This window comes from Myotis brandtii, unplaced genomic scaffold (genome assembly GCF_000412655.1).
Source record: "Myotis brandtii unplaced genomic scaffold, ASM41265v1 scaffold504, whole genome shotgun sequence".
NCBI lineage: Eukaryota > Metazoa > Chordata > Mammalia > Chiroptera > Vespertilionidae > Myotis > Myotis brandtii.
Window position 1 is genome coordinate 1,789,896 of NW_005369217.1, and position 24,899 is coordinate 1,814,794.

General features: G+C 46.0%; 1 protein-coding gene and 1 pseudogene across 1 annotated transcript in view; one reads left to right on the forward strand and one right to left on the reverse strand.

The window, feature by feature from the left end:
- The window catches only part of FGF6 (fibroblast growth factor 6), a 12,017-nt gene extending 5,358 nt beyond the window's left edge, over window positions 1-6,659 (reverse strand). Inside the window, exons 1-2 of the mRNA XM_005877010.2 lie at window positions 6,270-6,659; window positions 5,174-5,277 (exon numbers count right to left, since the gene is read on the reverse strand). Of these exons, the coding sequence (XP_005877072.1) occupies window positions 5,174-5,277; window positions 6,270-6,615 (450 nt within the window). The 5' untranslated portion in view covers window positions 6,616-6,659. The remainder of the gene's footprint in view (window positions 1-5,173; window positions 5,278-6,269) is intronic.
- Window positions 6,660-11,097: 4,438 nt separating this feature from the next.
- Window positions 11,098-14,560, forward strand: LOC102241171 (annotated as a pseudogene).
- Window positions 14,561-24,899: the final 10,339 nt, after the last annotated feature.

Sequence of the window (24,899 nt, forward strand, 5' to 3'; positions counted from 1 at the left end):
CCTTCCCCAGAATTCTGTACAAATCTAAAGAGAAAAAAGAGAAATAGATGAAGTCTGCTTTAGAAGCCCTCTCTACCTTCCCCTGGCCTGTTCTTTTAAGCACACCCCCACTCCCCATGCTCTAGTTCAGGTGGCTATAGACCTGCAGCAAGACGCCAAGACAACTTCCCAAACTCTTTGGTGCAGCCGATGCTTCAGGCCCTTGGGATTTTCCTGAAGATTGGCGCTCAAGGTGGTATCACGACCCAGCCCCTAATTCATCTCCACCATTTCCCTGGCCTCTGAGTTCTCGTGGCTCAGGAAGATTGGCTCCTCAGCTCTGGTGTGAAATGCACTCAGCCCAGTGAACACCGTGATAATAAAAGCAGCTACAACATATTTTTCCTTGAACAAATGAAAATAATTCCAGCAGATCACATTTCCTGGACCTTCCGGGCCTCAAGCCCCAGTGTGACAATGTCTTAAATTCCATATAGGTCTCATCAGACTTCTGTGGAACCAGATCAAGCACTGACGCTCACTCTGAGAAGGCCTCTGCAGAGGGGTAGATGTGTGGGTGTTTCCGCAGGAGTTACCGCAGGCAGAAATGCCTCTTGAAGTCTGGGTGGACCAGACAGCCATCTCCTGCCTTTAGGCAGAGTCCAGTCACCCAGGCTGATGGGAGTGGATTCTTGTCTTTAAAGTTTTTCCTCCTTCGGCTGCCCTTGGCACTTGTCCCTATTTCTCCTGGTTGTGCGTGCGTGTGTGGAGGTGGAGGTGGGTGGGTTACAGAGTGGGCGGTAGAAACAAAAAAGAAAACATTTTGTCCTGAGACCCTTTCCTCCTGCAGCCACTGACTGCTTCTTTCCCTGTCCTCAGCTGCAAAGAAGTCATAACATCTCCCGGCTCTGAAGAGGTCTGTACTGTATTCGTTAACCCTCATTCCTAACACACAACTGCATTGACAATTTAGAAGTGTTAGAAAATGTTTTCACCAGGCACATCATTCTTCTCATTCCTGTAGCTCTTTGCAGCAGGCCACGCGTTCTGAGACTTCTCTGCTCTGCAGGGCGCTCTGGCCTCACTGCAGCACGGCCTCCCCCGCGCCCAGACCTTGCACACGCTAGATGAGAGGAGCGGCAAACAGCATGGACTGAGGGAAAGGCGTGGGCCTCCTGAATTACCCCCAGGGAATTCTCAAAGGCCCCTCGGGATGAAGCAAGTAGTGTGTTTTGCACATTGTCACACTACTATTGATATAAAAGATGTAGACACCGTTATAATTTGTAAAGCTAAAATCATTTAAAAGCATAACTGAATTTCTAGTACCTTTTTGCTGCCGTGTATTGTGGACGAAAAAGGGGCCACATACTAAACCTGACAAGCTCAGGGGAGTCCTGCATGGTGGGCCCAGCAAACTCAGAGACTAGGATGGTCTGAAATGAAAACTTCCTAACAAAAAGCAAGTCACGGCAGGTAGGCCCATCCTAGGCCTGTAGCTTCCCTGACAAAGGTCAACCTTTACCTTAACTGAGCCTGTCGATGGTCTTTTTGCATCTCTGATAACATACCTTTGGGGTGTCAGAGTAATCCCCTTTTCCAGACCCCTCAGGGCACAACCACAGGCAGCAGGGCAGAGACCACAGAACCCCTCATTGTTATCTTGTGCCCCAAATACCATCTCTACGTGCTGTAAATGTTAACTATTCTATACACCCCAATGTAAACGAAGTGTCTCTCTGTTTTACCTTTTATCCAGTCCCAGAGATTTCCCCACTTTCTATTCTCCCACCTCCCAACTCTACCACCAACACATTCCATGTAGCCCCCTTACGTCTCCTCCTTTGATTCCTATGTATGAAATAAGGAGCAAAACTGCCACTCTGCGGAGCATTTTCTCAGTGTGTCGAGATTTTGCTTCCTGGCAGTTGTCCTCAGTTTGGCTCAAATAAACTCTTCTTAAGACTTTTTCTTAAGCTGGATGTTGTTTCATTGATGGCATTTTTTTTTTCCAGCCAAAGGATTCTAACAGAACCACTGTCAAGTGGAGAGCCTTGATTTTTTATTATTATTTTAAAAAGGAGATTGGGATTCACTGATTTCTGCCTCATTTGACACGGGTCCTAGTCTGTACATCACATGCACTTCTGCTGTGGGCCTCCACAGCCATGACTGACACAAGACCTTGGAGATCTGGGGTCTTAACTATAAAGTGAGGGTCAAACCTGCCTGGGGGGGGGGGCGGGCAGGGTTGCTGGGGGATAATGCTCAGAAAGCCCTCTGCAGGGCACCCTGCAAACAGTAGGTGCTTACAACGGGGTGGCTATCTGTGTTGTCCGAGGAGGGACAGGCTCTGCAGTCCTCTTTTCCGCAAGTGAGACAAGTGGGAGGCCACTTTTCCTCGGGAGGGCTTTCATGACACGCATTCTCCCCCCAAGGGCTGTCCCCTGTCCCCTGTCCCCGGCCCAGCACGGTTCCCTCCCTCCAGGAGAAGTCCCATTTAGCGGCAGGAGCAGCTGAGCCAACTCGGGATGAGGCAGCTCTGGGGGCTTAAAGGGAAATAGTGTGAATGAAATCATCGCCCAGCAGGAGTCTTCCTGGCTCCCGGATCAGTTGGCAATTGTTTTTTCAGACTGTGATAACCAGCCCTGCGGGGCAGCGGCTCCAGGCTCAGCTCTACACTCCCCTGCCCAGCCCCACTCCTGCCTGGCCCTGGGCTCCATCCGGGAAGAGACTCTCCCCACTTAGAGAAGGTGCTTCTGGGCCCAGTGCTCCTGGGGAGCGTGTGTGGGGTGTGTGGCAAACGGGCGATCTTCTCCCCTCCTTCCTAAACCCTGGTCATTTAATGAGCCCTGCTTGTCCCCTTGGAAGTCATGTGCCTAAGCACGAGGGCCAGGGGTGTCCCCTGCACTAGGAGTCAGTCCACCCTTCAAAGCGATGGCTCCCCCTTCCTGTGGTTACTCTGAAGGCTTTACCCTGTGCAGCATGTCCCTGATTGTTGAATCTCGTGTTCCCAGCCTCCTTGGCTTCTCCTCCCGGGACTATGGACTTAAAGAAAGTGGGGAGTGGATAAATATCCCCCATATTTGTGCCCTTTCCCCACCTCCCAGGTGAATTTCTTTCTGGGCAAAGAGATATATTGAATAGCTTGTTAACAAAGGTGGCAAGAGTAAGGGTTGCTGTACTGAATGCTTCCTTCCAGATTTCCCTGCCTAGGAGCCCTTGCATAGGGTCCCCGAGCTCAGAAGTCTCCAACCTTTCGGATGTCATGGACCACCAGTGGGCCTAGCTCACACCCACATTGTGGCTCTCAACCAGTGGGCTCCAGGCATCATGCAGGCTGCGAGGGGCTCTGAGGGATGATGCACTCCTCGGAGGGGTCCTACTCCGTGGACACCCCTGGCCCTAATGCTTAGGCACATGGCTAAAACCTGGGATGGTCCTGGCTGCCTCCTGTCCCCTACATCACCGGTGTGGTGCCGAGGTGTAAAAGGTGTCTGAGAATTCCATGCTTTCATCTCCCCAGCCCTCTGGCTCTCAGGGTTGGGGTCACCCTCAGGCAGGGCAGAGGCTCTGTAGCCTGGTGGTTCCCAAGCCTGCCTGTGCCTCAGAAACACCAGAGAAACTTAAAAAGCAAAAACAGACAAGCTGATTTCCAGGCCCTAGCCCAGCCCTCCTGGATAAGCATCTCTGAGAAAGGTCCCCGGAAATCTGTGCCTTTAACAAGCTCTCAAGGTGATGTGAATGCAAACGGTGTTCCCACATGTCTCATGTGTAGGAAAGAGAGGTGTTTGCAGGGTGTCCTGTGGAGGGCTTTCTGGGCATTATCCCCCCAGCACCCTTGGAAAGCGGTTTGATCTTCATCCTCACTTTATAGTTAAGACCCCAGGTCTCCAAGTTCTTGTGTCAATCCAGCCCAGCTTTCCTGGATAAACATCTCTGAGAAAGGTCCCTGGAAATCTGTGCCTTTAACAAGCTCCCAAGGTGATGTGAATGCAAACGGTGCTCCCACATGTCTCATGTGTAGGAAAGAGAGGTGTTTGCAGGGTGCCCTGTGGAGGGCTTTCTGAGCATTATCCCCCCAGCACCCCTGGGAAGCGGTTTGATCTTGATCCTCACTTTGTAGTTAAGACCCCAGGTCTCCAAGTTCTTGTGTCAATCATGGCTGTGGGGACCTGCCTCAGGGCCTGGCAGGTAAGGCAGGTAAGGCCCACAGCAGACGTGCATTTGGTGTACAGACTGGGACCCGCGTTCCAGCTCCTGCCCCACTGCCCCTCTGTTACTTGTCTTATTTCAGAGACCCACGGAATTTAATCCATGCCCGTCTCCATGGAAACCAGCTCAGACAGAGAGGTGTTCAAGGGCAGAGGCCACGTGGGCACCCCATTCAGGTATTTAACAGACCTGCGCTGTTGGAATAGTCTCCCCAGAAGCCGGCACCAATCCCAGATCTCTCTGTCCACTTCCTGATCCTCAGTCTGTCTCCAAGAAGAGGTAGAGCAGCCCTCCACGCCCTTCCCATAAATAACTCTGGTATTCCTTGACCATTGCTCAGAGCTCTTTCTTTTTAGCCCTCTTATTTCTGTCGAAAGAACTCTTGGTTTCTTCAACATCATAGGGATACTTTCCCAGCCTGTATTTTGGAATCAGCCAAGGGGTTATAATAGGGCCGATGCTTCTCCAGGCTCTGGGGCCAGGGGTTGGACTTAAAACCTACGTGAAAAGGTCCCCACACTGATGAAGGCGAGGAGAGCGTCTCTGTTTCCCCTCCTCCTGTTGCACTGGGGCTGGAGGCGCCTCTCCGAGGGCGGGTCATGGAGAACTGCACACTGGCCACATGCTTCTGTGGCCTCTCCAGTTCAGGGGATCAAACCTGCCATAGCCCAGAGGGCGGCCGTAGGCCAGAGTGCAGCTTTTCCTCAGGCCAGCAGCCCTCTGAGCTGCGGGTCCCTGGAATTACAAAGCGCTGGGAGGCAGGACCAGGAGGATCATGGTCCAATGCGGAGGCAGGGGTGAAGCTTCCGAAGCCTGAATTTCAAGGCCCCCCACCTGCACAGCCTCCTCCCACAGCCCCCTTTGTTCTCATTCTAGAGAAATATTCATCTCCATACTCCAGAGTTTGTATTATTTTCCTCAGTGGAGTCAGTTTTAGGCCTTGTACAACCTGGAGCTTCCCCTGGCCGGATGAACTCACCGTTGTGTATAATCTTCCTTTACTGTTCATGGCAACAAAGAGGGCGCTTTTCACTCCGAAGAGACTCACCACACCTCGCTCCACGGTGGAAATCTCCAGCAGGCCTGATGAGGAAACACGGGCTGTGTTACCTGAGGCTTGTGCAGATCAGACTGAGCTGTCAATCTAAAGGTGACCCGGCGAGGCCCATCCCCCTGCTCCTAGAAAGTCAGACCCTCGTCACCTCCATCCCTGATCTGTCTAATTTTAGGAAATCCTGCAGCTAGACTTGGCAGGTCTTGCCAATAGACTCTCAAAATCTGGTCCTGCAAGGGGACGTTCTGACATCAGAGTTAGGGATCACAGTGGCCACTTAGGTATCTACTTAAGATTAGCTTTGAATCTGGGCTTTCACTGACTTAATCACTTCTTGAGTTGGGTAAAAATTGCATTCAGATTCATTTTGTTAAAAATGTACACTCCACATGTTTCAACAAATCTCAGCCCACCTAATCTTGCAAATGCATCAGCAGAGGCTGATGGTTTGCCTGGATCCTGCAGCCCTTCCCCTCCCCCCGCCCCCTTAGATGGGAGAGCCTATCTATGCAGCAACCATCAACATGTAGGACACAGACCCCAGGACAGAGGGGGCAGGCTGAAATGAAAAGAAGGATGTGCTTCAGCTGGAAATTGTGCAAACCACTTGCCTTCCCTTCTCAAAGGGGAAGCTAAATAAAAATAAGCTTGTGTCTAATTTGGTCCAAGTAGCCTCACTCGTTCTCCCCATCCTTGCCTTTGGTTTCCCAGGCTGATGGTTCCCAGTGGTCTTATATGGCCACAGATGGCCCCGTAATGCTGAAATATGAGTGCCACAGGGGCTCCATGAGATCATGGCAAAGCACACGGGGATGCTGGGACCGCCGCATATTGAGCCTGCACCTGGGCAGAGTCAAAGTGAGTCTGGAAGGGGTGGCTCTGTTAAGGGCATCCAAGTGGAGAATAGCATTTCGCTCCCCTTCATAACAGGACCCCATGCATCAGAGCAAGTCCCCTTCATCCGTTAGCCCTGCTTGAGCTCAAGCCCCCAGCTTCCCAACTGGCTGCAACTGGCACTCACTGTAGGGGTTCTCCTCGTGGGTCCCGCTGATCCGGCCATCGGGGGGCACCTGGAGGTGAAAGCCGATGCCCACGTTGCAGTAGAGCCTCCGCTGTCGCTTGATCCCCACCAAATAGCCACTTTCCCAGTTCACCCCGGCAATCTCTCCAGCTAGCCCAGCTCGGGACCTGGACAGCAGGGTGCCCCAGCCCCTGGAGTCCAGCAGCGTGCTGTTGGCTCGGGTGCCCGCAGGGGAGGGCACCACCATGCCCACTAGGACGCCTAGGAAGAGGAGAGCCTGCAGCGTGCCCTGAAGACGTCCTGCTCCCCGGGACATAGCGATGAACAGCCTCTGTCCCAGGGCCATCCACCTTGCCTCTCAGGCACGTGGTCAGAATTAATGGCCCTAAAAATACCGCCCTTCTTGTTTTTCTCCCCTCGGCATGGCGGCAGGGGCTTATTTTTGGAAGGCAGATGAAGGCTGCTGACATAAAACCAAAGCCTGCTTCGGGCACTCGGGTCGGGAGCAGAGGGACCCAGGCTGAGCCGCGGCTGGTAGGGACCATGGCTTGGGGACGCTGTCTAGTTCGCCGGCTAGCTCTGTCCCGAGTTGATTACATTTGATTTGACCTGTCTTTATAGTTCAGCAGCCTGGCGCTCCCCTCCACCCATCATCACCCTGACGTCAGCTGGCCCAGCTCACTTATCCAGGGCTGTAACATTAACCTGCTCCTGAGCTGGCTGCTCCCCAGACCCCCAGCACCTTCCCCATGCCTCAGGGATGCTGGGAGCCACTGTCATTCCAACTATGAGGCAGGAATGAAGTGAGCAGGGAGCATCTCTGAGGGAGGGAGGAATTGGCTGGGGGCCCAGGGAAAGAGGCAGGCGAGAGGCTACCCAGGATCCAAACTGGGCAGAAGTTCTTGGCTTGGCAGCGCTGGCTTCCTTATTTAGAGGGCAAAGGTAAAGACGGGGATAGGGGAAGGCTTGGTGGCACGTGGCGACCAGGGCCTATGAGTTACCCTAGAGACCTTTTCATGGAAAGAGCGCATGGTTGACAGCAGTAGTGGCTCAGGGGACCCTTTTAGCAGGAGAGGACAGAGATTGGGTGGCGAGGGGTGGGGTGTTATCCAAGGAGCATTAGGGTCATGGAGGGAGGGACGTTGGGGTCTGGCTTCTGCTCACTGTCCTGGCCATGGCATTCACCCAGCCAATGGAGTGGATGTTGTCTCTGGCCCTTGACATAGCCCACTGGCCATTTTCCTACCTGGGCTCATCCTTGGCATCTGATTGGTATTATTCCTATTTACAGACAGGAAAGCTCAAGCATAGAGAGCTTAAATGACTTGCCTGAGTTACCATAGCTAGTGAGTGGCAAAGCCAGGACATAAAGTTGGCCTGAGAAGAAAGCCCATGCCTTTAACCTCTGTGGTTGCCTGGAGTGGAAATGGGATTTCCAGGCTGGCCCTCGGGGACTACTGAGCTCATTACATGCCACGAGTCAACCACAGGATTATTCCAATAGCCAAAACGATTCACCCGTGTCCACAGGCTGGAGGCTGCAGGCAGCATGGGGAAAGCTCCTAGGGCGGGCCCACTGCTCAGGGACTCTTCCGAGACTCTAAGTCTTCTGCTTCTGCTTGGACCTCAGCCTCATCTGTGGCATCTACCTGCCTTCTCCTTCTCTGCCTAGTTCACTTAGAGCGATACTTTGGTTAGAATTTCTGCCAAACCACACATTTCAGTTTTTCCCTTGACATGTTCTCTCAGATCCTTTGGAGCCCAGACAACTTCTGTCATTACTTTCAGCTGATAGACTGAGTGGGCCCCCAGCTTCCAACCATCTTTCCCCTCCCTGTCACATCCATTGCCTTATGCCCAGCTGTATCATCACCAGCACCATTTCCCACTACAAGGAAAGACTGGTACCTCTTGGGCACAGAATGAGTCTACTATGTAGGCCTTTGTTGGGAAGATGGTAAATAAATAAATGAAAGCTAAAAGCAAGCAAGAGTCTCTATGAAGAGTAGGAGAGTCGTGAATAATGCAAATACAAAACTAAAAAACAAACAAACAAAACCCACAACCAAACGCCCTTCCCTTTGGATTCCCAGCTTGGTTTCATGTCTTTAAGCTTTCATGTATGCAAGAGCAGTGGAGACACTCTGTCAATGGTGTTTACTTTGGGATCTTGTGTTAACTATGCCTGCGGGACTGAGCTGGGGAAAAGGCACCCAGAAGTGTGTGGGTGGTCAGAAGAAGTTAGCCTGAAATGAACACTCGCCCTGGATAACTGGAGAGGTTCTGATCAGCCGAGGTTGGAATCTCTGGAATTCTTCTTGGAGACCTCTTCTTTAGGACCTCCTTAGAGGAGAGATCAAACTATAATAAAGTCCATGCTATCTATTAATAAAAATGTTAAATCTCTTTAGATTCCCCTCATCCCAGATACTTCCTTGTACAGAGCAATGGGCTTTGGAATGGGGGACACCTGGGTTTGAATTCTAACTCTACTACTTATTAGCTGTGTGACCTTGGGAAAATGTTGAACCTCAATGTTTTCATCTGCAAAATGAGATCATTACTTCATAGGGTTGTTACAGGGATTAGCAACAATAATGCAAAGGTCCTGGTGCAAAGCACAGTAGAGCTCTTCCCCAGTCTTTCCTCTGAAACATATTGAAAATCTCCTACCCGATTAAAGGAGGACAAACCCAAAGTGAGAAGGTCCCTCTCTCATCTCAGGGTGAGAGAGACACATGAGCTTCTAGCTCTTAACTGCCAGCCACCAGAGCATATGTTGTGATGGCTGTTAACATATGTACAAACAGGCAGCCCAGATTCCTAAAATATTCTGAAAACCAGTAATAGCCTTGGTATCGTCCCCTGTTAAATATAAAACTTAAGTAATTCATGCTATTAAAAAGCCTGGGTCTTATTTTTATCAGGTGATGTGATGAGGCCCTGTTCTAAATGTGCCTCCTGGGCCTGTCTCTATAGCAACTCCACTGTGCTCATATATCCATATATTTTTCCTGAAGGCTAATTAAGTTGACAACTGCTAGGGCTTCTTGGTTTACCAGATTTGCACTTGACCCTTCTCTTGGGGCTTAGGGACCCCTATGGATGTGAAGTGATAAAGAAAAGAGTAACAGGTGGAGGAGGCCTCTTTGTGGACCCCTCTGTCAAATAGTTGTCCAGCAGCCTTTGGGGTTGTCAATCACTTTCTCTGGATGAGCCAAAAGTTAGTGGAGGTGAGTGGGAAAAAATGTTAACGTTTGTCTCCTTTCACGACAGGGTCCTTGTCCCTAAGTGGGGTACCATGCGGTCCAGGTTGGCCAAATTCTACCTGTATAGTGGAACTACCTTGGTCACAGCCAGGCAGGTGACCTTCTATGAGTTCTGCTTATCTATACTAATAAAAGGGTAATATGATAATTAGACCGGATGTCTTCTGGACATCCTTCCGGATGTCCTTCTGGACAAAGCCAGGAGTCAGCGATCCTGGATTGAGATGGTTAGGGGTGATCAGGCCAACAGGAGAGAGCAGTTAGGGGCGATCAGGCTGGCAAAGAAGAGCAGTTAGTGGTGATCAGGCCAGCAGGGGAGAGCAGTTCAGCAAAGGAGAGCAGTTAGTGGTGATTAGGCCAGCAGGGGAGAGGGGTTAGGGGCAATCAGGCCAGCAGGGGAGAGTGGTTAGGAGTCAGCGATCCTGGATTGTGAGAGGGATGTCTCTCAAGGGGTCCCGGACTGGAAAGGGTGCAGGTTGGGCTGAGGGACCGCCCCCCCCCCCCCCCCCCCCATGCACGAACTTCATGTACCGGGCTTCTAGTTACATAATAAAGTCAAACACCTCGGGAGTGACTGTAGGGAGAACACATAAAGCTTATGTAGATTGTGAAAAGCTGTTTACTTGTACTTTTTACATTTGATTTTGAAAAAGATTTGCCTTTTTCTATAGCTAATTTGGTAAAATAAAGAAAATTATAAGGTAAAGAATAAAATAGCTGTTGTGCTTAGTGTTTTTCTTTTGTCTTTGTCTTTCTTTGAGCTCACCTGGCACAGGGCCCACCTGCCTTGGTCTCCCCCTTCCTCTTGCTTAGATAGGTGTTCAGTGGCGGAGTTTGCTCGGGGGCCTTGATGGATGGGACATGGGCGTGTGCCGAGGAAAGGAATGAGGAAGCACCTCTGCTCTAGAGCTGAGCAGAAGGGCGTTTAGGGCTCATGAAACTCACTATACATGGGAGGATTCAAGAGAAAAAGTTTCTACTAAAACAAAGGTCTCCAAGGAGAGTCAAGTATTATCTTGCCAGTTGGTCTCTGGAGGAATCCATACTTTGCACTTTCCTAGTGAAATTCAACTTTCCCCATGTCTCACCCATATCCTAGTGGAAACCCATTAGCATTTGTAATCCAAATTCTCCTAGTTAGTTTTTGCTTTGACCATCTCGTGTGGAACCTCCTCACCCCACTCTAAGTGAGCCCCGAGTTTTCTGGAATTCCAGAGCAGTCTCACGTGTGTTGCAAACAAGTGACTGCCCCTGCCTGGGGCCATGGCAGTGGGTTGGCGTGGACCACCCTGTCCACTGTCTCCCACCTCCTGATGGACAGCTGATGGGTACAGTAGTCCTCGCTATCGGCAGTCTCACTTTCTGTGGTTTCAGTTACCCGTGGTCAACTGCTGTCCAAAACTATTAAATGAAAAAATTTGGAAATAAACAATTCATAAGTTTTCAGTTGCAGATTGTGCCGAATAGTGTGATGAAATCTCACGCCACCCCACTCCATCTTGCCTGGGATGTGAATCTCCTTTTGTTCAGTAGCAGCAGAGTAGGGATACATGCAAAACATGAAGGAGGTAAGGCCAGGAGGGGAGACAGGGACACCAGATCGACTGTTGCCACATCAAAGTGCTTGTGTGCAAATGGCCCTTATTTTACTTAATGATGGCCTAAAAGTGCAAGAGTAGTGATGCCGGCCTTCGGAAATGCCAAAGAGGAGCTGTAAAGTGCTTCCTTAAAGGGAAAGGTGCAAGTTCTCGATTTAAAAAGGAAAGAAAAACGTTTGTGCTGAAGTTGTTAAGATCTACCGTAAACACAGATCTTCTACCTGTGAAATTGAGAGAAGGAAAAAGAAATGTGTGCTAGTTTTGCTGTCACGCCTCAGATTGCGGAAGTTACTGTCACAGTGTATGACAAGTGCTTGGTTAGGATGGGAAAACATACAATTTGTGGGTAAAGACACGAACAGAAAGTGTGTTCTGACTGATGGCAGCACGTTGCGCCAGAAAGCCCTGAGCGTACAAGAACACATCAGCAAGGGACCCCCTGAGATAAGTAACAACAAACTGTTCACTGCAAGTAAGGGGCGGTTACACAGATTTGGGAATGGGTTTGGACTGAAAAACATAACAATTACTGAGCAGTTGTATTTTCCGATGAAAATGTCGCTGCCACCTTTCTGGCAGAGTCAACGTAAATTAAGGTTCAGTACGACCTGCGGTTTCCGGCAGCCACTGGAGGTCCTGGAACGTATGCCCATGGGTAAGGCGGACTACGCTATTACCTTTCTCAGGATAGTTCAGGACCCATGACCTCCAGGAGCCGACCCACAGCCTTATGCTGTTTTTCAGAGCAAGGACGAATACCTCAGTCCTCTTCTTCACAGTGATGCTTGTTAAAGGGATGTCTCACTGCCTGTGCGCCGCTGATTCCCTCGTCTGCATTTTATGTCAGTCTGTTTGCACAGAGGACTAAACCTTTGTTGTGGGTCTGGGCCATCAGGTTGGATTCCCTTTTCCTCCAGGATGGGCTCTTTCACAGGCGCTCCTTTACTTTCCGGCAAATAGACGTCCACTGGGGCTGCCCATCGGCTGTCCAGATCTGTCTAAATCCCGGCCTACGTTTAGACTGAAGACCCTGCTCTCCTCCCAGCAGTCCTTCCCCTGGGAGGGAGGGAGGCCCTGCACAGTCAGCTTTGTGGCCTGGGCATCCAAGGATTTGCAGAGTCTGCTGGGAGGAGGACGTATTCTCCTCTCCACCCCAGAAATCATCTTCTTGGTTTAAAGTTCTTTGTGATCTATTTCTTCAATCTGAGACCCCAGCTTACTGTTTCAGTGTAATTCCTGTCTCCCAGATCTGTCTTTTCTCTCTCACTCGCTCTCTCTTTGCCCCACTCTGTCCCCCTTGTCCTCTCCTGTTCTGCAGCCATCTAGACAAGCCTAGAGGGTTAGCCAGCTGCCAAGGAGGCAGCACCTCCGAGTTGGCTGACCACCATGGCCGCACATCTCAGCTGAATTTGCAAAGGGGCAGAGGAGTCAGATAACTTTCTGGAGTCTCAGAACATGAGAGACTTGGCTCTGATTAGAGTTTTGCAGTTTCTCAGGTTTGCCTCTCACGGTCATCATCTAATAATACCTACTGCGTGCTGAGGAGTCATGCTCCCTGCCAGCCGCCGTGCAGAGTTATGTAAAGGACTCGGCCTAATGGCAGGCTCCCCAGTGTGGCGTGACAGGCCCTCTGTGCCTGACCTCTGCCGGCCTCTCCAGGCCATCCCTGCCTCTCCCTCTCGGGGGTTCTTGCTCCAGCACCCTCACATGGTCCGTTGTTCTCAGGCATACGTAGTCCATGTCTTCTGCTTCTGCTTTCATGTCTTCACTTTCACTGTCCTCTCCTTGCCTGGTGAACTGCTTCCCATCTTTAAAGATTCAGCTTAAATGTCACCTCCGGAAGCAATCTCTGTCCACTTTCCACCTGTCTCTAAGCTGGATCTGGTGTCCCTGTCTCCCCTCCTCGCCTTTCCTCATTAATGTTTTGCATGTATCTCTATCACTGCCCTTACCAGGTTATATTATAATAATCTGAAGAGGTTGTTACTCTGATAGTAAAATCCTTGAGGCAGCAATGGTGTCTTATTCATGTCTGTATGTTCAAAACCAATGCAGCGCCTGCCACAAAATAAGGTTCATGAAATGTTTGAATAAATGCTGAATTAAAGGCTTTGAATGTATGGACTTCACTAGATGAGTGATTCTCAACAAGAACCAAGCCCTCTGTTAATGGGTGATCAGAATTTTGGTGGGGGTAGAGCATATTAATTAGAAAAAAACCCACTTTTAATATTATAATTTGCATTTTGTCATTAAGAAAAATAGTTACATTGGCAATTTCTGCTTCCACCATGTTGGAGAAACTTGTACTGGATTTGTACTTCCAAAACATCAACAACAAAACTGGACAAATATATAAAACAACTACTTTTAGATATTGGGTAACGGGTAGGACTGTGATCCTGCAAGGAAAGAAACAAATGAAATGGTCCTAAGATCACATTTTCTTTCTTTCTGGATGCACTTTCCAGAACACAGAGCAGGAAAGGAGAACCCAAGTGGAGCCCAGAGGACACAGGGAGTTAAGCATACAGAGATCAAAGTTTGGGGAGGCAAAGGCAGGCAGTATTTGTAGGGTGGAGTACCAAAGAAGAGGGCGTATGTAAAAAAAAGAAAGAGCTCAAAAAATCTGTATGTTTGTCCTTAAGTCTGTTGTCGAACACTAAGCCACATCAATAGGGGAAGAAGGTGGCACCAGCCCCTGCTATCGAGAAGAAGCAGGAGGCCAAGAAGGTGGTAAGTCCCCTGTTGGAGAAAAGGCCCAAGAATTTTGGCATTGGACAGGACATCCAGCCCCAAAGGGACCTCACCCACTTTGTCAAATGGCCACACTCCCGACAGCTGCAATGGCAAAGGGTTATTCACTATAAGCTGAAAGTGTCTCTCACCATTAACCAGTTCACCGAGGCCTTGGACTGACAAATAGCTACTCAACTGCTTTAAGCTGGGCCAAAGTACAAGCAAGGGACAAAGCAAGAGAAAAAGCTGGGATTGTTGGTCCGAGCTGAGAAAAAAGCTGCCTGCAAAGGGGATGTCCCCACCAAGAGGTCATCTGGCTTTGGGAAGGGGTTAACATTGTCACCACCTTGGTGAACAACAAGAAGGCCCAGCTGGTAGTGATTGCACAGGATGTGCCTCCCATCGACTGGTCTTCCTGCCTGTGCTGTGCCCTACTGCATTATCAAGGGGAGGGCCAGCTGGGGCGTCCAGTCCACGGGGAACCTTCACCACTGTTGTCTTCTCACAGGTTAACTCAGAAGACAAAGGAGCTCTGGCTAAGCTTGTGGAAGCCACCTGGACCAACTACGACAGATATGAGATACACCACCACTGGGGAGGCAGCATCTTGGGTCCAAAGATGACGGCTCACATTGCCAAGCTGGAAAAGGCCAAGGCTACAGAACTGGCCACCCAACTGGGCTAAGTGTATGCTGCTGAGTTTTCTGTACATAAAAGTAATAAAAACCCTCCTTCAAAAAATAATAAAAATAAGTTACCATCTTGATTATAAGATTAGCATTTAGTAATTTTTCCTAGATACGTTGCATAAGTATAGAAATGTAAATCAATAGAATAGAATTGAGAGTCTAGAAATACTTGCATACATTTATGGCCAGTTGATTTTAGAGAAAGGTGCTAAAGAAATTCAATGGGGAGAAAGGATTGTCTTTTCAACAATGCTTCTTAGACAATTTGATGTCCATATATAAGAACATGGATTTAGTCTTTTACCTCACATCATACACAAAACTTAACTTTAAAAAATTGACTAACTGAACTTCATTAAAATTAAAAGTGATTGTGCTTCAAAAGACACAATTTAGAAAGTAAAAGAAGCCACAGGCTGGGAGAAAATATTTGCAAATCATATATTTGATGAAGGATTTATACCCAGAATACATAAAGAATTCTTACAAAGGTCAAAGATAACCCAATAAGAATACAAATAACACAATTAAAAAACAAGCAAAATTTCTAAAATTAAAAAAAAATGGGCAAAAGATATTGGTAGACATGCTACCAAAGAAGATATAGGAATGGCCAATAAGCAAATAAAAACATGCTAAAGATTTTTAGTCATTAGTAAAATGCAAATTAAAAGTACAATGAGACACCCATTCACACCCACCAGGATAACACTATAATAAACAGGACAAACAATAACAAGGGTTTGTGAGATTATGGAGAAATTGGAACCTTCTTTGTGATATTGGCATTTATAATATGGACTATATGTTTGGTCTTTGTCCCATTTCTGAAACAAAATTCCTAAAACCTTTTGAATTTCCCAAGTGATGAGAACAGCAAAGGTGTATTTAGTGAATGAGGCGAGTTATGGACCCAACCAAAGGATGGAGGCTGGTTGCCAGTAGAGCCAATCATGTGATAACCATATGACCTCTGCTGAGAGGAGAGGGGCTGGTGATAGATTTCAAACACCAATGGCCAATAATTTAATCAATCATTCTTACGTGAAGCATGCAGAAAAACCAAGAGAGCTTCCAAGTTGGTGAACACTTGGAGATTTGGGGAGAGTGGCTCACCCAAAGAGGGCAGGGAAGCTCTGCACCCCTTCCCCTCGCATCTCTTCCATCTGGCTGTTCTTGACTTATGTCCTTTTATAATGAACCAGTAACCTAGTAAATAAAAGGTTCCTCAGAGTTCTATGATCACTCTAGCAAATTAATTGAACCTGGGTGGGAGTCACTGGAACCTCTGATTTATAACCATTCAGTCAGAAGCCCAGGTGACAACCTGGACGGACTTCTGATTGGTGACTGAAGTGTGTGTGTATGTATTGGGGAAGTTGGAGGGACAGTCTTGTAGGACTTAACTTATGGGATCTGACCCTACCTGTAGGTAGATAGTGTTGGAATTGAATTGAATGGTAGAACAGCCAGCTGGTGTCTGAGAATTGCTTGCTGGTGAGGGGAAACCCCTTTCCATATGTTGGAATTGGGTGACCAGAATTTATTTTATTTTATTTACTTAATTTCATTTTATTTATTTTTTAATCCTCACCCGAGGGTATTTTTTTCCATTGATTTTTAGAGAGAGTGGAAGCGGGAGGGAGAGGCATTGAGAAACACCACTGTGAGAAAGATACATTGATTGGTTGCCTCCTGCACTCCCCGGACCAGAGCCCAGAACCTGTAATTGAGGTACGTGCTGCCTTGACCGGAATCAAACCCAGGACCCTTCAGTCCACAGGCCAATGCTCTATCCACTGAGACAAACTGGCTAGGGCTTGGGTGACCAGACTTTAGATTTATACACTGTTGGTGGGAATATAAAACAAAATTAGTTTGGCAGATCCTCAAAAAGTTAAACATAAAGAGAAAGGAAAACATATGTCAATATAAACACTTATAATATGAATGTTCATAGCAGAATCATTCATAGTAACCCCAAAGTGGAAACCATCAAATATCCATCAACTGGTGAACACATAAACAAAATATGGTCTATTCTTACAATGGAATGCAATTTGTCACTAGGATTACAAAGAGTTACAAAGTACTGATAGGGGCTACAAGATAGAACCTCAGAAATGACAGCAGCCAGACAGAAGAGATCACATCTACAATTTTATTTACCTGAAATGTTCTAAAAGGAAAATCTATGGAGACAGAAAGTAGATTAGCTGCTTCCTTGGGCTGTGGGTTGGGAAAGGGCAGTTACTACAAATGTACCTGAGGGACCTTTGGGGATGATGGAAATGCTCTAGAGTTGAATTGTGGTGATAGTTGCACAATTCCGTAAGTTACTAAAATTCTTTGAATGTTATACTTATGAATAAGTTTTATGGTATGCAAATTCTATCTCAATAAAGCTATTAAAAAACAGGAGGGCTTTTTAATAGAAATTAATGATTTGTCTATAACATCTGTAGGAAATATATAGGTCCTAGAATAGCCATTAAAAAAAAACATGCTAAAGATTTTTAGTCATTAGTAAAATGCAAATTAAAAGTACAATGAGACACCCATTCACACCCACCAGGATAACACTATAATAAACAGGACAAACAATAACAAGGGTTTGTGAGATTATGGAGAAATTGGAACCTTCTTTGTGATATTGGCATTTATAATATGGACTATATGTTTGGTCTTTGTCCCATTTCTGAAACAAAATTCCTAAAACCTTTTGAATTTCCCAAGTGATGAGAACAGCAAAGGTGTATTTAGTGAATGAGGCGAGTTATGGACCCAACCAAAGGATGGAGGCTGGTTGCCAGTAGAGCCAATCATGTGATAACCATATGACCTCTGCTGAGAGGAGAGGGGCTGGTGATAGATTTCAAACACCAATGGCCAATAATTTAATCAATCATTCTTACGTGAAGCATGCAGAAAAACCAAGAGAGCTTCCAAGTTGGTGAACACTTGGAGATTTGGGGAGAGTGGCTCACCCAAAGAGGGCAGGGAAGCTCTGCACCCCTTCCCCTCGCATCTCTTCCATCTGGCTGTTCTTGACTTATGTCCTTTTATAATGAACCAGTAACCTAGTAAATAAAAGGTTCCTCAGAGTTCTATGATCACTCTAGCAAATTAATTGAACCTGGGTGGGAGTCACTGGAACCTCTGAAGCCCTGGACGGACTTCTGATTGGTGACTGAAGTGTGTGTGTATGTATTGGGGAAGTTGGAGGGACAGTCTTGTAGGACTTAACTTATGGGATCTGACCCTACCTGTAGGTAGATAGTGTTGGAATTGAATTGAATGGTAGAACAGCCAGCTGGTGTCTGAGAATTGCTTGCTGGTGAGGGGAAACCCCTTTCCATATGTTGGAATTGGGTGACCAGAATTTATTTTATTTTATTTACTTAATTTCATTTTATTTATTTTTTAATCCTCACCCGAGGGTATTTTTTTCCATTGATTTTTAGAGAGAGTGGAAGCGGGAGGGAGAGGCATTGAGAAACACCACTGTGAGAAAGATACATTGATTGGTTGCCTCCTGCACTCCCCGGACCAGAGCCCAGAACCTGTAATTGAGGTACGTGCTGCCTTGACCGGAATCAAACCCAGGACCCTTCAGTCCACAGGCCAATGCTCTATCCACTGAGACAAACTGGCTAGGGCTTGGGTGACCAGACTTTAGATTTATACACTGTTGGTGGGAATATAAAACAAAATTAGTTTGGCAGATCCTCAAAAAGTTAAACATAAAGAGAAAGGAAAACATATGTCAATATAAACACTTATAATATGAATGTTCATAGCAGAATCATTCATAGTAACCCCAAAGTGGAAACCATCAAATATCCATCAACTGGTGAACACATAAACAAAATATGGTCTATTCTTACAATGGAATGCAATTTGTCACTAGGATTACAAAGAGTTACAAAGTACTGATAGGGGCTACAAGATAGAACCTCAGAAATGACAGCAGCCAGACAGAAGAGATCACATCTACAATTTTATTTACCTGAAATGTTCTAAAAGGAAAATCTATGGAGACAGAAAGTAGATTAGCTGCTTCCTTGGGCTGTGGGTTGGGAAAGGGCAGTTACTACAAATGTACCTGAGGGACCTTTGGGGATGATGGAAATGCTCTAGAGTTGAATTGTGGTGATAGTTGCACAATTCCGTAAGTTACTAAAATTCTTTGAATGTTATACTTATGAATAAGTTTTATGGTATGCAAATTCTATCTCAATAAAGCTATTAAAAAACAGGAGGGCTTTTTAATAGAAATTAATGATTTGTCTATAACATCTGTAGGAAATATATAGGTCCTAGAATAGCCATTAAAAAAAAAGAAAAGAACGAAGTTGGAAACTTACATTATCTGACTTCAAGACTTGTATAAAGCTGCAGAAATAAAAAGATGTGATATAAGACAGATATAAAGATTAATGAAGCTGAATACAGACCAGAAATAGGTTCATACACATATAAACAACTGATTTCAGCAATGATGACAAGGCAATTCAACAATTTGTTCTGGAATAATCCATGCATGTAGCAGGCAGACAATTTATGCATACTTTATGATTTCATATTTTAAATGAAATGCTACAATAGACAAAAATAATAATCTATGACAGAAGGCAGATTGGTAGCGCCCTGAGCCGGGAGTGGTGGAGATTGACTTCAACAGGGCATGAGGGACCATTCTGAGGTAATGGAAATGCTCTATAACTTGACTGTGGTGGAGGTTTCACATTTTCCAAAACTTATGGAACAGTATAATTAAAATGATAATCTTTTATTCTATGTAAATTATGTTTTAAGCAAGTTGATTAAAATATGACTTTGAAGTTTCAAATAATAAAAGGAAGGTCATAAAGTATTGATTCTAATTGAATGGGAGCACTGACTCAAGATATTTGAGAAATACAGAGACAACAGTCTCTAAGGTCATCACCTCCCATATTATATGACTTCATGAAATAGGTTGAAAGCTTAATGAAAGAGGTTTAGGCTTGGCATCAGGAAGAAATTCTAAGCAGTAAACATAGAAAAATAATTGACTTTGGAGTTAGAGAGGCAATTAGTGGTCATCTTAGGCAACTTTCGCCCTTTATAGGAATTCCCATTATAGAGTCTTCTATTAGAAATTTATTGCAGAGACTCTGCTTGCAAATGCCACTCTGCAAAGAAAACCCATTTTTGACTATCCCACTTGTTGAAAAAAATTCTCCATTCATATTACTCATTCACAGTGTCATACCTGCACATATAGATGAGGCAAATACTATTAGCTGGTTACCCAACACATGTTCCTTTCTTTCTGCTTTGACATGCAACTGTGTAAGCATGTAATGTGGGCTATGCCAATCATCTTGTGATCATGAAGGAAGAGCCAAGAAAACTGCAGAAGGTTGAAGAACCTGATATCCTCAAGCTGCTGCATTTACCAACCCTGAAACCTCCCACCTCTAGATTCTTTCGTAAGTGAAATAAATCCTGTTTCACTAAAGCAACTCTACCAAGTTGGGTGTCATGTTTTGATCTATCTCTCTCTTTTTTTAATTCTTTATGATCTCTTTCTCTCCAGGGGTGGGCAAACTTTTTGACTCGAGGGCCACAATGGTTTCTTAAACTGGACCGGAGGGCCGGAACAAAAGCATGGATGGGGTGTTTGTGTGAACTAATCTAAATTCAAAGTAAACATCATTACATAAAAGGGTACGGTCTTTTTTTTTTTTTAGTTTTATTCATTTCAAATGGCCCGCGGGCCGTAGTTTGCCCACGGCTGCTCTAGACAGATGAATTGTAACTAACACAAATTCCTAGGCAATCCTAATATGCAGATCCAAGACTGAGCTGGAGATACATCTTTTAGCTCTCTTAGTATTTAGGGGGTAGGTAGCTAGCCTCTGGGATGGGCCCCATTGTACCTTGTCTCCTGGTATTTAGGTTCTTGGCCAGCTTCTCACTGTATTGAATCAGGGCTGGTCACGGTGACCAACAGAGTATGGTAGATGTGATTGTGTATGACTCCTGATGCTAGAGTCATAAAAAGATTAAAGCTTCTATCTGGCCTTGTGGTTTGCTTACTCTTGAGTAAGCCAGCTGCCATGTTGTGAGGACACTCAAGTGGCCCTGTGGAGAGTCCCATGTGGAGAAGAACTGAGGCTTCTCACCAATAGCCAGCACCAACTTGCCAGGCATGTGAGTAAAGCAGGTGCTCCAGTCCCAGTTAAGTCTTCAGATGACTGCAGCTCTGGCTGACCTCTGATTTACCTTCTGAGAAACCATGAGCCAGAACACCTGGCAAACCATTCTTATTTCTTGACCCACGGAAACTATGAGAGATAATACTTTTTTTTTGTTTGTTTCAAGTCAGTAAGTTTTGGGTTGATTTGATACACAGAAATAGATAATATAGAGAGAAAGTCCTTTTGTGTTAGGACCCAAATGCTACTGCTTAGTACTTGCTTTCCTTACAGGCACTCAAAGCCCCACTGATGATTTGTTAAATTTCACCCACAGATAACTCATCTGGGGTTTTTCTTCTCTTTGTACTCAGCCTGCAAGTCAGATGCTCCAAGTTGTCCCTGTTCCAAAAACAACTATTTCCGGGGAGAAACCAAGATGGCGGCATAGGTAAACACTGAAGTTTGCTGCCTCGAACAACCACTTCAAAAATACAACTAAAAGACGGAACGGACATCATCCAGAACCACAGGAAGGCTGGCTGAGTGGAAATTCTACAACTAGAAGGAAAGAGAAAAGCACACTGAGACTCAGAGGAGGTATGAAAGTAAAGTGCAGAGGTACGGAGGCGCACGCAGCAAGGGCTGGCAACTGAGGACGCGGCTGTCTTTTTCAATGGGGAGGGAGTCTCAGGCTCTGAGCTCCAGTTCCGGGCGAGTCTCTAGGGACCCAGACTCATAGGGAGAAGCGGGACTGTCTGGCATCAGTCGGAGCCCAAGGGCAGCTTTCTCTCCGAGGGGCTTGCAGCAATAGACTCATAGGAAGCGGGACTGTCTGGCATCAGTCGGAGCCCAAGGGCAGCTTTCTCTCCGAGGGGCTTGCAGCAATTACCGGGACACTGCTGAGCAGAGCCTCTGAGGGCAAGTCTGAGAGCAGCCATAGCTGCTAGCCCCGCCCTGTTGATCCCGTGGGACCCGCCCCGCCCAAGCCCTGCACAGAGGCATTTGCCAGATAGCCTCAGGCAAAGGCTAGATTAGCACCTCCCTAGAGGACACAAGTTCTTCCACTGCAGACACAGCTGATTAACACAGCCAGTTGGCCTGGAGGTCAAATCCCTCTAGTATTAACTACAACAATCAAGGCTTAACTACAACAAGACTGCGCACAAAGACCACTAGGGGGTGTACCAAGAAAGCGTAAAAAATGCGGAGACAAAGAAACAGGACAAAACTATCAAGGGAGGATATTGAGTTCAGAACCACACTTTTGAGGTCTCTCAAGAGGCTTCTAGAGTCTGTCGATAAACTTGATGAGATGTACAGGAAATCTAATGAGACCCTCGATGGTGTGATAAAGGACCATCTAGAAAGTAAGCATACACTGACTGAAATAAAGAATATTATACAGACTCCCAACAGCAGACCAGAGGAGCGCAAGAATCAAGTCAAAGATTCGAAATGCGAAGAAGCGAGAAACACCCAACCGGAAAAGCAAAATGAAAAAAGAACCCAAAAATACGAAGATAGTGTAAGGAGCCTCTGGGACAGCTTCAAACGTACCAACATCAGAATTATAGGGGTACCAGAAGATGAGAGAGAGCAAGATATTGAAAACCTATTTGAAGAAATAATGACAGAAAACTTCCCCCACCTGGTGAAAGAAATAGACTTACAAGTCCAGGAAGCGCAGAGAACCCCAAACAAAAGGAATCCAAAGAGGACCACACCAAGACACATCATAATTAAAATGCCAAGAGCAAAAGACAAAGAGAGAATCTTAAAAGCAGCAAGAGAAAGAAACTCAGTTACCTACAAGGGAATACCCATACGACTGTCAGCTGATTTCTCAACAGAAACTTTGCAGGCCAGAAGGGAGTGGCAAGAAATATTCAAAGTGATGAATACCAAGAACCTACAACCAAGATTACTTTATCCAGCAAAGCTATCATTCAGAATTGAAGGTCAGATAAAGAGCTTCACAGATAAGGAAAAGCTAAAGGAGTTCATCACCACCAAACCAGTATTATATGAAATGCTGAAAGGTATCCTTTAAGAAGAGGAAGAAGAAGAAAAAGGTAAAGATACAAATTATGAACAACAAATATGCATCTATCAACAAGTGAATCTAAGAATCAAGTGAATAAATAACCTGATGTACAGAATGAACTGGTGATTATAATAGAATCAGGGACATAGAAAGGGAACGGACTAACTATTCTTGGGGGGAAAAGGGGTGTGGGAGATGCGGGAAGAGACTGGACAAAAATCGTGCACCTATGGATGAGGACAGTGGGTGGGGAGTGAGGGCAGAGGGTGGGGTGGGAGCTGGAAGGAGGGGAGTTATGGGGGAAAAAAAGAGGAACAAATGTAACCTGAACAAAAAAGATTTAATTAAAAAAAAAAAAGAGGTGGGAACTGGGTGGAGGGGAGTTATGGTGGGAAAAAAGAGGAACCAATGTAATAATCTGAACAATAAAGATTTAATTAAAAACAACAACAACAACTATTTCCTATTCTTCACCCTTTCCTTTCCTTCTCCATTCTTTCTAAGTCTGTCTTTTAGTTTTTACTCTAAAAGCATTGAGATTTTCAAAACCAGTTCCTCATAGTATTAAATTCTTAGGAGTCAGCAAACTATATCCTACTGGCTGAATCTGACCTTCTGCCTGTTTATATACATAAAGTTCTATTGAAACACAGCCTTGCTCATTTGTTTACATATAGTCTATGTCTACTTTTGCACTACAGAGTTGAGTACAGTGGGGCCTTGACTTATGAGTTTAATTCGTTCCGAGACCGAGCTCGTTAAGGAGCTCGTTAAGGAGCTCGTTAACTCAAATTACTCTATCAACTCAAGCAAAAAAATCCGCCGAGAGACAGCTGGTATCTCAAAAAACTCGTTAGTCGGGACACTCGTAAGTCAAGGCCCCACTGTAGTTGTAACAGAAACCATATGGCCACAAAGCCTAAAATATTTACTATTTGGCCCTTTACAGAAAAAGTTTGCAACCCCATACTTAGGATTTCTAATATTTTATATTGTGTGCCACTCTTTCCAGGGCTTCTGCATTGCAAAACTCCAGGAAAGAAGCAGTCACCGCACATCTTCAGGAGGCAGAGTTCACGTTAATGATCTAGGGCAATGGTTCTCAACCTGTGGGTCGCGACCCTTTTGGGGGTCGAACGACCCTCTCACAGGGGTCACCTAAGACCATCCTGCATATCAGATATTTACATTACGATTCATAACAGTAGCAAAATTACAGTTATGAAGTAGCAACGAAAATAATTTTATGGTTGGGGGTCACCACAACATGAGGAACTGTATTAAAGAGTTGCGGCATTAGGAAGGTTGAGAACCACTGATCTAGGGCAAGCATGTAAACTCAAAGGCTAACACTGGCCAAATAAACGAGCCGTGTGGCCCGCAGGCCATGAATTTGACATGCTTGATCTAGGCAGCGGTTCTCAACCTGTGGGTCGTGACCCCTTTAGCAGTCGAACGACCCTTTCATAGGGGTCACCTAAGACCATCCTGCATATCAGATATTTACATTATGATACATAACAGTAGCAACATTACAGTTATGAAGTAGCAACGAAAATAATTTTATGGTTGGGTCACAACATGAGGAACTGTATTTAAAGGACCAGAAGGTTGAGAACCACTGATAGGGAGTCTGTTACTATCAGGTTCTCATATCCTGTACTGTAAATATCAGTACAACCCATATGTGAAGTTGTGGGGTGGGGGAATGGTTCTCCCTATTTTTTCCTTCCCTTCCCTTCCTTTTCTTTCTCTGTGGTAAGAATGTGTAAAATAGCACAAACATTTTAATTCATTCAAAAAACACCCAAAGAGAGGGGACATTTTTGTCCTGGAAGCAGAAGCGCGCGCGCGCGCGCGCGCACACACACACACACACACACACACACACACACACACATAAACACATACCTATTTATGCCCTTTTAACACAGGTATGCTACAAAATACATACTCACTGTTCCAGCAATACATGCTCCCTGGAAAAAAGAAATAAATAAGTACATGAAGTAAAAATTTTCAGAAATTTCAGATGATTCGATTTCAAAGTTTACTGTTTTCCCGTCCATATGTTGGAGTTGGCTATTTTGTGAAGTTCCCGAC